This window comes from Perissodus microlepis, chromosome 10 (assembly GCF_051167445.1).
Source record: "Perissodus microlepis isolate ML-2025 ecotype Zambia chromosome 10, ASM5116744v1, whole genome shotgun sequence".
NCBI lineage: Eukaryota > Metazoa > Chordata > Actinopteri > Cichliformes > Cichlidae > Perissodus > Perissodus microlepis.
Window position 1 is genome coordinate 23,543,714 of NC_140470.1, and position 17,000 is coordinate 23,560,713.

Sequence of the window (17,000 nt, forward strand, 5' to 3'; positions counted from 1 at the left end):
CTCCACAACAAGGACTTTGCAGCTGACCAAACACACACATCCACACGTGCAATTCTCTTTTTCTGACAACGTTGCATATTATTCTATTGTATATAGTATCTTGTTCTTATGATCTTATCCTATTGCAGTGTTTTTCATTTTTGCTACGTAACTTTGCACTGCCCACTTTCTGCTGTACACAAGAAATCTCCCACGTGTGGGACTAATAAAGGTCAGATTGCTGCCGTATTTTTGGCTAGACTTAACCAATGGAATAGGTTTATCTAATGAAGAGCTGTGAGCTTATGTTCAAATAATTTCACGTGAGAGTGGTCAGAAGGTTTATGTGGAAGATGTTAGATCTTTGTAACTCTCCACTCCATAAACCAAACATTTATCAGTAACAATGAGTCATGTGCTCCCATCCAAATCATCTTCAGCTGTAAAAATAAATTACCCACCTGTCTGTTCAAGAGTGTTTTCATGTGGGCAGACATTATCACCACACCAGTTATGGTCATGTGACAAAAGACAGGAGAACAAATACGCTCAGAAACCGGTTCAAGATGTTCTTTATTTAGTTCAGGGAATGACAATACTGCCAAGTACACCAAGCATGATTCCCATAATCATTTGTGGAAGACTACAATTTCCTGGCCATCATTCTTCTTCAAAAGAAGCACTCTAGCTCTCACCCAGAGAAGTTCGGCTGTGTGCGTGATGGGTTGCATCCTGTTTGCTCGACCAGGAAGAATTGACAAGTCTTTTCCCTTCCTAAGACTTCAGGTGCATTAAACTATGTAAGACCATCAATAAAATAACATTATTTCTGCTATTTGTAACAAAAGACATGATTCACACCAAATGCACAGACACAAAAAGACAAGTGAGACAAAAACACAGAATGTACACGTCGGGTTGTAGTGTCTCTTTGAGCTACTCACAGCTGCTTACACCAGGGACAACTAACCCTTCCCATTGTACAATATATCAAGACAGATACTAGGGCTCTCCGGTGCCAACGTGCTTAAATAAAAATGAATTCATCACTACGCCTTTTGAGTGAGGAGCGCTTGCTGGTGCTATTCAACAGCACCATTGGTGGCCAAACTACTTAACTGCAGAAACTAACTGTGCTGAGCCCTTTTTGCATTTCGGGCTGATCTATTTTGATTCCCTTTTCACTGCATTGGAAAGCAGAGACACAAATTAAAGCATTATGCACGAATGTTGTGAAATGAACAAAAAAAAGTGAGGCCAACTTGAATGTACTCAAGGCTATTTTTCCCTTGCAAGCTACACAATTCAAGATAAAACCTTCTGTTCAACAGTTCTAATTTTGTTCTAAAGTGGGCTCTTTCATTTCAAAATATAATGTTCCCAGAAATGGTCCATAAAAAGTGGTAAATTGGCGCAAGAACAATTTGACCTTTACGCTGTCTTGCTTCCAGCTATACAACATCTTTAGGGGACACAGGGATTTGTGAAGGAGAGCTAATCAATAAAGGATCTTTTTGGTGGGGGATGCATGTGTGTTTTGAGGACTGGAAGGATTTCCCCCCCCCATCCTTCTATGCCTGGAATTCAAGACCAAGACCAAGCTTGTGACCGCCAGCGTTGATGTTTTTGCCATCAAGGAGAGCAGAAAGTGTCAGCTTGATACCTAGGAAAACACATAAGCCACAAATACATTAACACTTTAAACATTACAAGGGTTGCTGAGTGAACTCATTCACTCACAGCTCGTGGACACACACTTCAGATGTTTTCCATCCAATATTCGTGCAAGTCTAAACATTGCTTCAACTCTTGAATATGCACTTCCCCTGATGTAACCTAATATAATAACTGAACTGTCTTTGTGAACAGAGTCAGGTCTATTTAAGCACACCTAATGTCTGCAGAGACTTCACTCACCTGGCTTCAGAGTCTGAGTGTAGCCCAGGCCCACAAGGCTGGAGTTATTCACCTTAGCCTGTGAGGGAACCGCAGATCAATATTATACATAGAAGATGAACAGAGAACTTCACATTACAATGTGGTTTTTTTTTTACTCACTAAACAAAGAAGTTAATAGCCCTAAAAAAACAACAGTACAGTAAAAACAGCTTCTCTTCAGCAGGTTTTTGTGTCTAAAATGCACAGGGGCGTTCATGAAAATGAAAACTGTAAATTGTATTTACGCATTATGTCTGTAAAATACCAACTAGCCACATGGGTTGGAAATGAGCAGTAGTTATAAACTCTCTTAGAAACACAACATTTACCCAGTTAAAACATTAAAATGTTTATGAGTGGCACTGTCATTAAAATAGAAGCTGAAATAATGCAGATAATTACACTAACAAACAGTCAGATTATGTATCTCTGCTTCGAGTGGGAATTCCAGCTTTTATAAGGAAATAAACATCTGTTACAGTCAAGCTGTTGCCCAAAAGAAGTCAGACAAAACTGATTAAGATGATCAGCGTCAGGTACATTAGTTTGAAATATGGTGTCTGTGGCACCGTTCCCATGCCAGTGCACTTGCATTGATGATGCATTTCAGGTCAGGTAGGAATGGTTGGTTTGTCTTAATGGAAGAGAAAGGGTGAGCAACAGCGAATGGGAATAGTGTTGGGGGAAAAAAACATAAAAAAACAAAACAAGGAAGCATCCAAAAAGAGTATCTGATGCTCAGAGTAAAAGAAAGTCGGTGACTACAGAACACAATCGATAGCAAAGACATACAGTGATTGTGTAATTTTCACTGCCAGAAGAGGGAGACATAAGACCTGAATTGTGGCATTAAGGATTAAATTAGTCCAAACCTTTACTTGCAGACACTCCTCCTCTTTAGCACGAGTGCATTTCTTTAAGACCATGCACCTGCACTGCATGACACAGTGCATTTTCTAATATATATACCTGCATTACAAGATCCCTATCAAACGGTCGACAATAGACCTGTCTAACAGTGCAGCAATAAAGTAACCCTGGCACAGAAGGATCTAAGTCACTTCAGTTTACACACTACTCACAGAGAAGGATGCGTCGGGATCAATCTGATACTTGGCAGCGATGCCAAAGCGGGTATTGCTGTTTCCAGCAGTCCAGGCCAGGTTGACGGCCGTCTCCAGCTTGTCATTCACCTTCTGGTAGATGGAACCACCAAACTCGGTACCATCGTTTCTAAGGAAAAAGATATTTGCAATATATTTAATGCTGCTACACAGAGGTGACATTAAATTATGAGTTTGTGTTTCATAAACTTCTTGCGTGTCAAAGACATCCACAGTTGAGTGAACTGTGACTGGTGTAAAGCCTATACTACACTTTGTCTGACTTCATATTAACCACTTTACAAGCAGACTCAGACAGGCTCGATCAGAGGCACAGCAGGAACCATGACTAACACCGTGCCCTGTCCCTCCCTCTTGCTCACCGTCTGACACCACTTCGTGCTACATTTTCACTGAAGCCTGCCAAACACTCACTCCATCTCACTTGCAAGGTAGTAAATCCCATCACCTGTGTATAAAAATAACCGCAAGGCACCTGGGTGTCAGGCAAAGTGCCAAACAGGCAACAAGTCAATCATCCAGACAAGGACAAAAAAAGAGGGCTTTGGAAGTTCTTGTCTAGCCATACACTGGTCTGGAGTCACTAATAACTTAAACGTTTAGCCTTTGACTTACAATGTCCATTACGACAGGACAGAAGCTTTCACCTAATGTCCGAGTGTTTTATCCACGAAGACTCAAATAAAATCCCACACATACACACAGCATGCCTGCACAGTAAGGTTGTATACTGCTTGATGCCAATTCAGGAATATTTCAGTGTGGCTTGTTCATCAGACACATCATTATTCCAGTAATATTTTACTCCTTATATTTTAAATATGAATTTCTATTAAATAAATCAAATCAACAGCAACGTAGCTGCAATAACACAAGCTCCAAAATATTACTAAAACTGCACACAGATGAGGCGAGGAGGCCATATCAGCATCTCTTACACATTCGTGTGGAGCTGGAACTCATCGGTCTTGTATCCAACTGCGAAGTTGCTCTGGGTAATCCTGTTCCTGCCAGCCTCAAAGGTCATCTGGTAGCCAGCCAGCCAGCCCTCGTAGCCCACCACTGCTGCGCCGTGGATGGCTGTGCCGTTGATGTCGTAGTTAACGTCACAGCCAACATTGATGTGTTCGCACTTGTAGCCCGTCTTGAGCTTTCCGCCCTTTTTGCTGCCAGGAGATTGCAGGGAAAAAAAAATACAGGCTGACATTGTTGTCTCACAGCATGAAACATAAAACTGCTCTGACAGCGAAAAGAAAAAAAACTGGTTTATCACAAACCAGGTGAACTAGTGTTTTTTACAACATGTCCCTTATTAAATTATTGTAGCTGAGTAGACTGCACCGTCACAGGCACTCCTGCAGAAATTTAACATGTCAGTTACCCATATGCCAGTTGCAGTTTACTTATGCAGTGCCCCATGATACTGACATTTCTTTTTGCCCTTTTACTTCCCATCAACCTTATTTATTGTTGCAAATTAAAATGCATCAATCAGTTGGGCACCCATACATGAGGCCGTGGATGTTTGTTTTCATATGATAGACATTACATATATTAATTCACTGATTGTACAGTTGGCATTCCTGCAATGTAGTTTTTGCATCCATTTGCTTTAAGCTTTACTAGAGCAAAAAAGCCAACAAACAAAAATGCAGCTGTTCTTACCCGGTGTTTGGCGAGAAGGAGGAATCCAATGTAAGTTTCAGGCCCTTAGCCAACTGTGAAAAAGGCAAGAATGACATTTAAAAGAATGACAGGAAGAAAAATAAACAAAAAGCGCTATGGTTTAAAAGCATTTTAAATCGCACATCTTGAAATTTTGGTCTATAAGCTTTTAGCCTCAATTTTAATGATTGATTATAAATCACAGATTCTTTTGCCAGCAGAAATCTATGTCTCATTCTTCTGCCATCACCTGATCCTCGATGGTGATCTCAGTCCCCAGAGTGTTGTCCGTGTTCCACTTCTCTGTGAAGGTCAGTCCATGCTCTGCCCACTTGTATTTGGTTTCCAAAGATCCAGCTACCTTGCTGGTCTCGGTGTTGGCAGAGCCAGTGCTGGTGAACTCCTGCAGATGATAGATAAAACCCACAACTCTGTTAATGTGGAACACCAAAACTAATACTAGTAAAATCTATCAATAAAATGCTTTTCTGTGGTCCTGGTCTAAACTATATTTGCAATAATAGCACTCTGGATAAGAAACTAGATCCAAAAATGGTGACGGTGCACGAACAAGGTCAAGAAATCCATTTCCCTTAACTCTGAGGTAAGATGTCAATGAATCCTGGCAACATTTTAAAGATCAAATAATGAGCTACTTAACAGCCAGGATGGTCTTAAGCTATGATAGTACTGCTGCGGCATCAACTGGCAGCCCTGCTAATCTGATAATGACCAATGACGACTTACCAGTCCATTCTCAGACTTTGTTTTCAAGTCCAGCTTGATGAGCCCGAAGCCTGAAACAGAAAATGGTTCAAAAGATCAACAGTATGTACAACAATGTAACTATACCACCATACGGAGAAAAAAAAACAACACTCTGAAACAGTCTTGCCTATGGAACAACTTTCTTAAAGATTTACAAGCATTAGCAAGCTCTCAGGATAAGAACTGCTTTAATTACTATACTATTAGTGGTACTCAAGCAAAATTTTGACTAATAATCATTTAAAGAGTGTTTTCTGAAAATTCAGTACACATTAAATCAAGATATTGATTCTGGTCTGTGAAATACCCATTCATTAGCCACCAGAGTACTTTTTAAGTGATTTATATGCCACTGACTTAACGTGCATTGATTTGATGTCAATCTTCTGAAAGCATTAGTTGCTGTTAGTTATGAATAATAGCCAGAAGGTGGGCCGCACTGACCCAATTCATGGCACTGTTTGGCATTACAGCTGTCAGTTGATTCACCAACCATACTCAACATAACGTAACTTAAATTCTCGACTGATTTTGCAGTCCACCTTCACTGAAACTGCAACTTGCAGTATACATATACGGAGGTTAAAGTCCTCGAGACTATCCTTTTTTTTAAGTTTATGGGACCGGTAAAAACTTATGACACACTTAAAAGCAACACATAAAATATTATAACACTCAAAATAACTAAGATAAGTTTTATTTACACAGACAGCTGGTTTAAAAAAAAAAATCATTGACCAGTCAGTCTCACTTGCCAGGAAAAAAAGGAGGCTTTTTTCGTAAACCAAACACTAGAGCCTGCTTTTTTTTTTTAAATCCATTTACAATCAATGTTATATTTGCATTAATTCAGTATTGATGCCACATACAAATCAGTAGCTTCAAGACTGTGAATTCCCCAGATTCTTAACGGACATCGTTTGGCAATCATCCGAGAATAGCAGCATATTTACACAAACGCAATCCAAGGACATCCAGTTTAACTGTAGGCCCAGTGTGCAACATGTGTTCCTCTACTGGTAAGCTATACACAGGACTGTGACTGGTTTGAATCAATCACTTTCATTTGATATTGCATTGTGTGCAGTGGCTGGATTTTGCGCAATCTCTGAGGGGAAGTGTTTTATCGTAGCTTCCAAGAAATCTTCTCATTTATTCAGAGAACAAAAGAAATTGTTCAGTGCAAAGAACCATCAAAATATTCTTCCAGTGACAGAAGATTTACACAATAACAGTTTAATAAATGATTATTAAGTAAAAGTGGAAATAAAATGAACTCCAAATCACCTTTTTAATGCAAAACACAGAAAAAAAACTCAAAATTAGAAGCTAACATGCATTAAAAATCCTCAACTTCAATTTTTTAAAACATGGTTTTCCAGGCTTCTTCACCTCCATCAAAGTACCAGTACTTAATATTTGTTTACCTATATGCAACCACTTCAGTTATGCAGTATCATGATGACCCAAAGGAGGTTTCCAGATGTCTTTTGAGGCACAGCATTCACTTGTCAGAGATTTATAGTGATTCGAACCCTTTTCCTTCAAAGCAGACTACACTAAAAGCTTATTAATAAAGTGATGCTCAGTGGTGCTTACCATATCCTTTGGTAAAAACATCCCTGGCAGACTTTCCAAGGTCAGCATAGGTGGGAGGTACAGCCATTATCTGAAATGAGAAAACAGGATTGTCAACAAAGGCAGAAAAAGGTGCAACTATCTCTTTAAATATCTTTTTTAATTTAAATTCTCTTTCCGCCCCCAACCCCTTGAGTACTGCAGCTTTAAAACAGGTAGAGCTCGAAATGGCAACACTGCAGCAGAAGAACAATCATATAGATGTGATGCATTGTTGTCTTACATGCACTACATTCCTTTAAACGTGCACACTTCAGAGCAAACTGGTCAGCTAGGATGCAGCTGCCACATTAATAACCTTTTCATTTCCTCTACTGGACATATTTAAAGTTTATATTGTATGAATGCTTCTATGGATTCTTTCAGTCACTCTGCTTGAAACTACTTCAGATTTAAGGTCAAATTTGGGATATTCTGACACTTAAGCTGGTAGATTTTCTAAATGAAATTTTAAGTTTTTAAAATGGAATAAGGCAAGTTAAAAAGCGAGAGCGAGAACAAAGAGGGCTCAGACTGAAATGCAAAGTGACCCCTTTGATAACCGTCTAGACTGCCTACTCTTATGCATGTGAGTGACTGACTGTCCTTCATTTTCATGAAGTGCCTGTTGTGCAAAGCATGGGGTCTATTTCATCATTAGAACAGATTCACGTACAATCATAAATAGCTGCACGGGGACTTGATAACACACATGTTAATATTGATAGTAGATAGAAATGTTGGCCAGGTGAAAAGCAACTCTAGCTCATGCAATTTCTTAGTTAAAATTTAATATTAATAATAATAATAAAGGAGCAGTGAGTACCAGTGCAATAAAGCTGGTCTGTATTATATAAGAATATAAACTCCTTTGTTTCAACCTTTCTGAGCCGTTGTTTCCCTCAGGCTTGTTACTTAATGAGCGGACTCACCCTTTATCAACAACTGCACCTTCGTACCAGTTATAACACATGTTAGAAAAACACTGTATCAACATGCTTTTTCTATATCTGTTTAGCCCAAACATGTTCCCCTCCATCTCAAAGGCTCGGATTTCCCTAATAAAGACTGGAACATCAGCCCATACACGTGTATCCCTAGCACGTTCTCACTATTAAATCATCTCTAAAGCCAGCCACCCGGGTGTTCAGTGGAAGCACCTGGAGCAGGAATATCATATTAATGTCAATTGGACATTTACGAATAGTTAAGTTATTTACTGTCCCCAAGCTTGGATTACCAACTGAACGACAGCCCAGCCCATGGATCTATTTCTCTACTTACAGAAAACCATACTAAAGCAGAGAATCAATGACTCAGACTGCTATTAACTACTAAAGTGATTAGCTTGGATTTCCAGCACTAGTATACCCAGTAGTTTCCGTGTGTAGTGTGGAAATTATGAAACTGACAAGTACAGTCCCAGACACACTTTTTTTTTTTGCCCAGGGTCCCTCATGGAGTTGATTCTGCCAATGATTACAGCACAAACACAGCTTGTGAGTAGTTATGTAGTTATGGCTTCCACGTGTGTCTACGAGCAACAATGGCAGAGGCCGTAGAGGACATGGAGGTAGGACAAACCCGCACGTAGGAGAGCTTACTGAGCTCTCTTACAAATACGTCAAGTGGGAAACTAAATCATTTTAGGCTAATATATAAGACAAACAGTTCAAGAATAAAAGCGCGCAGATTTCATAATATTAGCATGAGGAGGATCATCATTAAATGTCACACTTCCTTTATGAGTGCCCTTCAGGACCTCCTAAGTCACTGTCTACGTTAGAAAAGAAGACATCAGTAAAGACATGAATCAAATCAATTTGAAATCTCTAGTCTTCTACTAGAGTCACCACCAGCAGTGGCCTCCTGGACTATAAAAAAAGAGGTTGTAAAGAAAAGCAGAGAGGAGAGCATCTCCCTGCCCTCGCCGGCTAATCGATTAGCATTAGCTTGCTAACAAGGTGGGCAGCGGGCAAGGTGAGCTATATTAAAGCAGAGTTATCAGTCAGGAAGCTCACAGCCTGCCAATTGGCTTAATTACCTAAATGAAAAATACTTCATTAACTCTGCTGACTGTGAGTCTCCTGCGAAATGCCAAATGACCGCACCGCGAGACATTAGCAAGTAAGCTAAAAGGAGCAGGCCTAGCATCTCTCCTGAACTTCGACCTGCATCCAGCTCCGGTTAAAAGGATGGATGAGGCGGACAGTCCCCTGGTCTCTGGTATAAGATTCCGCAGACAGACAGCATCATCGCTTCTGTGAAATACCTCAAATGCAGGTTGTGCTCGGGTTCAGAAGAAGAAACGTAACGTACCTCAGTGTGTTGCAGTACTAGCCGAGAAGGAGCCTGTCCACCGCACGAAGGGAGGAGAGAGAGAAGGGAGGTGGTGCGGCGTCACGTACGTAGGAGACACGTAACCAGCACCAGCAACAGCCCGTCAGAGCCAAAGATACAACACAGTCACACAGCAAGATGGTGCTCACTATAGTTCTGCAGTAGTGGGAAAAGTGTAGCTGGAGACTCCCTCAAAGTTCACGCGTAGCCTTATTTTTCATTAGGTACATTTATTCAAGTAGCCGACAATAAATTATTATTCTAAGCCGCTTTATTTCCGATGGAAACATTGCACTTTTCACTCACTATATTAGTGGTCATGCAAAAGAAATATTCTTTAGACTGCTAACATTTCACCCTATCCCCAGCATCCTCTATCACGCCAACCCTCTCACTACATCAGTGAACCTCCTCTGTGTTTTTTTTCCTGCAGGATCCTGCCTGACAGCTCCGTTTTCAGCATCTTTTGTTACCCTTTCATCCACTATCTCTCCTCTGCACACGTCCTAACCTCCTTAACTTTGTATCTAAACTGCTCAACCTGAGCTGTCCCTCTGAAATACTCGTTTCTGATCCTGTCCATCCTGCTCACTCCTAATGAAAATCTGAACATCTTAGGCGAAGCCTCTCATTTTATCAGTGCCATACATCATAGCAAGTCTCACTATCTTCTCTTAAACCCTCCCTTTCACTTTTGTGGTATCCACATCACCCCTGAGACTCATCACATCAAGCCACCCTTGCTGCACTCTCTTCTTCACCTCCCCTTGCTTGGGGTGGTGCAGCTTCATCGTTACACCTGCCTCCCTTCATTCACACACGTATTCTGTCTTGCTTCTATTGTCTTTCATTTCTCGTGCTTTTAGATTTGATTCTTTAAATGACACTAAAGAGGAAAAAAAATCACGAAACGGAAATAGCAAAGAATGAACATCTAGCCCTGCTGAATTCTCTCTGGGAACATTACCTCCACGCATGCGCAGTTTGTTCCTCGCGGCACGCAATTTATCATCATCGTCATCATCATCATGGCAGCATCACCTAAAATAAGCTCCCCGTTTTTCGGGTTGACTTATCAGCCTCTGGAATGTTACCTCATGCTTGTCCTCTTCATAGCAGGACCAATGAGCTCTCAGGGCTCATACAGTAGTCACCTTTACCATGGTGCGTTGAAATTGAGCACCTGTGACCACAGCAAAGGCTTTTCTGTGCAGGATTCACTCTGCAGGATAGTCTCATCCCTCACTATAACGCCTATAACCAGACATTACATTATTTTAGTGGTAGGTGCATTTCTTCAGGTATGCAGGGGCACTCAAGTACAATTTTTGTAAATGCTTTTCTTAGCTTTTAAAAATGTATTTAATTCGAGTTTTGTGTTTTATGCAATAATAATGTATTTCGAGTATAAGATAAATCCAAATAATTCAAACAAAAGGAGGTTATTCTGCTACACAGTGAGTATAATTTTCTATTGTTTTGTTTTTTGTTTTGTTTTTTTGTTACCTCTTTACCTGTGCCTTTTTAATAGCATTTTTATAATGACGCCAGTTTTACAGTGTGGCATGCATAACAATACCATAAAATCTACATGGATGTCATTATAACTGGATTTTTATGATGTGGTTTAGTTATTTTTATGTTGATTACGCATTATTTTTCACATTCAAAAAAGAGTCAGACATTCTTGTTAAAGATTTGTCTGCATTTAGGTGGAAATTACGTTACAGTTATGATGCATACGATAAAGAATTTCTTGAGAAACTCTGCATTACTTTTATCCACTTGGTTCTGAATGCAAAGCGGTGCTGTGCGCGTTTCTGTAGTTTAAGTGCGTATGATTTCGCAGAAACGTAGCCGTGTGGTTTAGTGATCGTTGCCCAAACTTTAAGGTGCTTCCTTTGCACCGGGTACAGCTGCCAAAAAAAAAAAAAAAAAAAAAAAAACCCTAACAAGTAGACATCTTATCTTGTACCCAACTCACCTACGTTTTTTTCCTTACACTGCATATAACAACACGTTTCTCTTTATTATTTTTTTTATTTCTAATTACTGAGATTTTAAAGAAATAAATAAGAACGGAAGTAATAACTGAAATTTCCTGATAGCAAAACAAGTTTAGGACCAGATTCCACCAGCTCCTGAGCGCATGTCTGCATTTAAACATTTGGCCAGTAGATGTCAGTGTTGGTAACAATCTGCGAAACGTCAAATTACTGTGTTCAGTAAGTTGTGAGTATTTTAGAGACATGCACAGTGGCTTTCAGCAAACTACATCTGCTCATCTCTGTCTGCTTTAAGAGTCACTTTCATTTTTTTTCCTTCTGTGCAGTCCATCAGCTGTGTTGAAATGCAGTTTAAATGCTGAACCTTCATCAGCCAGTTGATTGGGATTAATTTGCAAAGCAAGGATTTCATTCTTTTCTTTATAATTACAATAAACGTAATAACAGATTCAACAGATTTGGTTCCTTTGGGTTGTTTTTTTCTTGTAATAATCTAAAATCATTTTGGTTGTTTCTCCTTAAAAAACAACAAAAAAACAAACTGTATTGCTTGTCTAAATTTTTTTGTGTGTGTTATCTTCTTCCTCTAGATATAGTATACAGTACACGACACACACTGTTTTAAACATTGTTAGCCTCAGTTAAATAATTACACCTTAAGAATTTATTTGATTAAAGCAGGGGCGCCACTAAGGGGGGGCACTGGTCACCCCCCAAAATTTGCTGCAACTTTAATACAAGGGAATTGACTAGGCATATAATTCTTTTCTTTCTCTCTTTTTTGCCATATTTTTCAAGTAACCTATATTTGACAATAGCATAATAAAATTCTGTTTTTTGGTGTGCCACCCCAACGTTTTAGTGGCCCCTATATGGCCATCCCTATGGAAAAATTCTGAAGGCACCCCTGGATTAAAGGTGCAACTGTGACTAGAATATTCTGTCAAATAGCCTGCATTTATGTGATTTTTTTTATGGGCAAGGATTAGCATGCAGAACATTAAGTTTATTAACTTAGAGAGAAAATTCAAAGCCAAACACACTTTATCGCTTGCCAGAAGGATTTATATGTGAGATTGGGTTTTTTTTAGGGAATATTGTGTGGATTAGTGTTTTTCTCCTGTCAACTATTGACTTAAGTAACTTATCTGTGATGAGCTGCAGCAGACAGGCAGACAGACATATCTCTTTTTTAAAAGCTTTAAAAAAAACTTTTTAGATCGCTCTTCAAATGATGCCTGCTTGTCTTTCTGCAAACTTTAAAGTTTTTTTTGTTTGTTTTTTTGTTTTTTTTTAATAGGACTGTGGTTTTTAACACATTTAGATGTAGTGATTCAAGAGATACATTTGTGATCGTGCTGGGAAACAGTGATTAATAACGTTAATTACAGCCACAATTGCAAACAGCATTACTCATAAATAAAAGGAGCTGTCTCAGAGAAGAGATAGGCCATTCTTTGCTCGGTCACCAACATCCGCAGCTTGTTGTCATTAAACAAACATATTTAACTTATTTCCTGATGTGTATTTAGGAGTTTCCATTTCTGTTTTATGTCCTTGCATCACTGAATCTCAAGTAACATTTAATCAACAACTAGAAACATGTTTGTCGCCTGTCGGTCGCCTTCAGAGGCAGCCAAAATTCATTTCTAGATTATCCACTAGTCATATCTGGATGCTCTGCTTTCATCCCCCAAGCTTCAAAGCCGAGGCTGTGTTCACTTCAAACAGCCATCACCGAGTGCCAGTCAAACCCTGCTCCAGAAGACAACAAACACTGCAGAAAATGTTAATCAACCCGGGCCAAGCATCACCAAAGTAAATAAAATAAATTGTAAACAGATGCCATAATATGCAACATATGGATAAATAAGGCAGCATCTCATCTTTCTTCTTATTTTTTAATTCAGTGGTTGACGCAGGATCCAAACTCCTCTGTCTCCTCTGTCTCTTTCAATTCCCTCTATCCCATCCATGCCAAACTTTCAGCCAGTGACTTCATTGCACGCTGCTTCTTATTCCAGCCCGGGGTGGAAGTCCACAACCCAGGGTCTGTTAATACAGAAGCATAAATCTCTCTGCCTGTGTTCCTGCGTTCAGTTTACAGTCCAAGAGCAGTAACCTTTTTACCTTTGTCTCTGCAGGATCAAGCACATCGTTGGGCACGCTTAAAAGCTTCTTGTAAAAGATTTAATGGTTCGAATTTCCACTCCTTCGATTCTGGACGGATTTCTGTCATCACACGGGGCAGTGAAAGTGATGACAGCTCAGAACGGATGAATAAAATCCAAAAGTATCAACATTAAAACTAGCGATGCAAAGCAAGTGAGGTCTTTCATTGTGAGAAAATATTTGTGTAGGTCAAAAATATCCCGCAGTCCCATCAGCGGCTGAGACACCCGATGAAAGAAATGTTAAATAACTGATATTCTTAATGTTTTTTTAAAGCTAGATGAATAACACATTTCCACTCAGTGGATTTAAAGTTTAAACTTCCATTTTTTTTCATCATCCTTGATTATACATTGTTTTTTAATCTGTTAAATTAATTAAACTAGCCAATCAGCTGATAGGAATGTACTTTTTTGCTCAACTGGTTGCAGCTTGTCCCGGAATAATCCCTCTGACGTAACGTCTAGAAACGAGAACAATGTGAGCGTATTTCTCGAAACAATAAAAGTTTTTCTTCCTCTTCTCATTGTTGAGTGTGGTATCAGCGAGACATTGTGCTCTCGTGAAAAATCTGTTTGTTTCGGATACTTCATTCCTCTGAAAACCCATCAGAAGTTCTCTTTACAGCGTGGACATGAAGGGAAACAAAAGGGGCGGCTCAAAGGCGGGAAAGGGAAGAAAAAAACAAGCTGGAATTGAGCAGTTTGTCATCGTGAAAAAAAAAAAGACAATACGCTTCTTTTTTTTGCCTTGTTGTTGTTTAATTTTTTTGTTTTGATCAGCATCTTTGCTTACAAGTGGGTTACATGATAGGAAAAGTGAGAGACGTGTCCTTCCTGTCTGAACTTTGGTAAATACATTGGAGGCATGAGAAAATGTCAAGGCTCAACTGTGGTCAGAGTGCTGCAAGTGGAGCGGTGACTCATTTTCAGCATGAGTGTGTCTATGCACGTTTGTGTGTGCGTGAGGGGAGAGAGTGAGAGAGATGATGTGTTTGTATGTGGCACTATGTGTGCAGCAGATGCAGCGATCTTTATCTCTCATTCATGGCGTCCAAGGAAATGTAGCGTAAGCTGGTTAACAGTCATTTTCTCGGTATCTGCCTGCCTGCCAGAGATGTGCTGATAATCACTACTTTGTCGCTCAGGCAGCCACCTGCCGTCTTGTTTTGTGGAAACTGAGGTAATGCTATAGCATTGCCCAATAGTTGTAGTGTTGCCCTCTGCTCCTTCATTGGTTGACTTTTACATGTTACATAGCTGCTCTGTGCAAAGACAGACGCCCAGTAGGAAATCAGCAGAGGGTCAGCAAATCTCACTTAATATACACACAAGCAATTTATGCCACTCTGTCATCTCCTGCAACTGGATTTTGTTTTAAAAGTTTGTGCACCTGTTCTGGCTTTGTTCAAAACCAAATGCGGTATGTGTAATATTGAGGGGGGAAACTGATATACTGCTAATTGTGAGGCTCATGGTGTTAACTGAACACTGGTATTTTGGTCTTTGGAGCCAAGCCTTAAAGGCTCTGCACCATCTATGCTTATTTAAGGTACCATGGATAAAGGCATTCAGCAACTGACATACAATACTCAAAAAAAAAGCCCACATAAAGCCCATATTTTTGACCAAAGTGAGAAAGAACAGCCTATATAGCTTATACTCTGATTCACATCTGCAGCTGATAATCACAATATGAAACCACAGACTTGGCAGGATGAGGAGAGCTGTGCCCCTGCCAGCACTTTCACCACAAACTATCAAACTGCTACGCCGAGCCTCCTGCTATATACTGTGCGCAGCATCGGTGTGTGTACTGAATACTTGAATCTGTAATCAACACATTCTCCATATTCTCCCCCTCAGGTGCCCCGCCAACATCAAAGGAGGTAAAGGATGGTTTGGTATCTCTGTGTGCCTGTGCCTTCCAATGTATAAAACAGCCCGGCTTTCAGCCCCAAGACACAGGCGGGGAGCTGCCGAGGAAATTTAATTTCACGACTACCACATTGCTACCTGGCAGGTAGGGCTGTGGTTCGTGTATTTTGTAGCTTTTGCCTGCACCTGGTTATGAGCTGATCACACCAAACGCCTCTTTAAACCACAGGATCAGATATGGAAATCCTTGTGCCAAAGATCCAGGTTTTTGTGATTCTTTGCACGGCAGCGGAGGGAAAAGCATCAAACTGTCACTCAGTTAGACAGTGAGAGAAAAATAATAATAATTTAGGAATTTAACTACAGAAGGAAGTAAAACAGGTAAACTGTAGTAGAAGTAGTTACTGCTGAGTGACCCTTTAATTAAAAAATTGGATTTTTAACTTTAATTTAAGCTGTTTTGAGAACCAAACTTACAAAACAAATGGAATAATTTAGTTTGAGATTACATTTCTAATGGAATATGCATTTTTGAAGGTCTTATGAAAAGATGCATTGAACTGCATAAAGTTCCCTCCAGTCAGACATGGTTGAGTGAAATTTTAGAGGGGAAAAAATACAAATTTTCACTCGTTGCACATCATAAGAGAGCTTAGACGCTCTTAAATTTATAACTCATTAATTGCAATGCAGTATTTCTTCTGAAGGTTGTTTTGCAACTTTATGTTATTTGGTTTTCTCACTGAAGTATGTAATCTTTACAAGTGACAATAAAAAAAAAAGAACGCGGTTCAGCCCTCGTTTCATTCACTCACGCGAAAAGTATGTGACATCATTCAGCTGCTGAATTAGATCAAGATGTAGCTCTAATGACTCGAAAATACACTTTATCAGTTTGATATGAACATGAAATAATCCAGTTTAGGATGTACTTTTTGGTTTGGGGTGATTTGCATTGTTTTCTCATCAGTGTCGTTTGGTCTTGGTTGCTCTTTGGCAGTTTGCTCAAACATTAAAGGTACTGTGGTTAATTACTGGAGCAAAAGGCCCAGAGAGAGAAACTGTGCACCAACTGAAGCTCCTTGGCACTGAACCTCAAGCCCCGAGCTAGTAACCTTGGTGCGCTTTTTGATCCTGTCTTGAGTTTCACATCATAAAAATCAACAAAATTGGCTTTTATCTTCTCAGGAGTGCGGCCAGATATTGAAAGGCAGATGAATGCTTTTATCACCAACAGAGTTGACTACTGTAATGATTTTTTTCTTTTCAGGAAAGCTTTGCAAAAGCTGCAAAGAGCAAAAGCAGATGTTTCATGGGTTGCCCCTCAGTTTTAGATTTTAATGTTCTGTAATTGGCAATTCGCTCAGGAGATGCCAGACTTACCCTACTATTAATGCTACTTTTATCCCCAGTTTTACACTATCTTTTAATTATTTTATGATTAACAACAGACTTGATTTGACTTATTATTAAACATTTTGTAAACCCACAGTTGCAGAATCTAATTTTCAGGA

The 17,000-nt window shown here is 39.6% G+C and overlaps 1 protein-coding gene across 1 annotated transcript; it reads right to left on the minus strand.

Moving 5' to 3' along the window:
• Positions 1–534: 534 nt before the first annotated feature.
• On the minus strand, positions 535–9,517 carry vdac1 (voltage-dependent anion channel 1). The gene is made up of 9 exons (XM_084940731.1): positions 9,411–9,517; positions 7,074–7,143; positions 5,454–5,503; positions 4,957–5,109; positions 4,707–4,759; positions 3,980–4,207; positions 3,000–3,150; positions 1,897–1,954; positions 535–1,642 (listed from the first exon to the last, which is right to left on the minus strand). Exons 2-9 carry the CDS (start codon positions 7,138–7,140, stop codon positions 1,551–1,553), a joined length of 852 nt encoding a protein of 283 aa, XP_084796857.1. The 5' UTR covers positions 7,141–7,143; positions 9,411–9,517; the 3' UTR covers positions 535–1,550.
• Between the last annotated feature and the right edge of the window lie 7,483 nt (positions 9,518–17,000).

Excerpts from the sequence above, each read along its gene's own strand:
- vdac1 (XM_084940731.1), bottom strand. The coding sequence starts at position 7,140 with ATGGCTGTACCTCCCACCTATGCTGACCTTGGAAAGTCTGCCAGGGAT. Across the intron at positions 1,955-2,999 it reads ATCCCGACGCATCCTTCTCT|GCTAAGGTGAATAACTCCAG; the intron begins GTGAGTAGTGTG and ends GTTCCCTCACAG. Across the intron at positions 1,643-1,896 it reads CACTCAGACTCTGAAGCCAG|GTATCAAGCTGACACTTTCT; the intron begins GTGAGTGAAGTC and ends GTGTTTTCCTAG.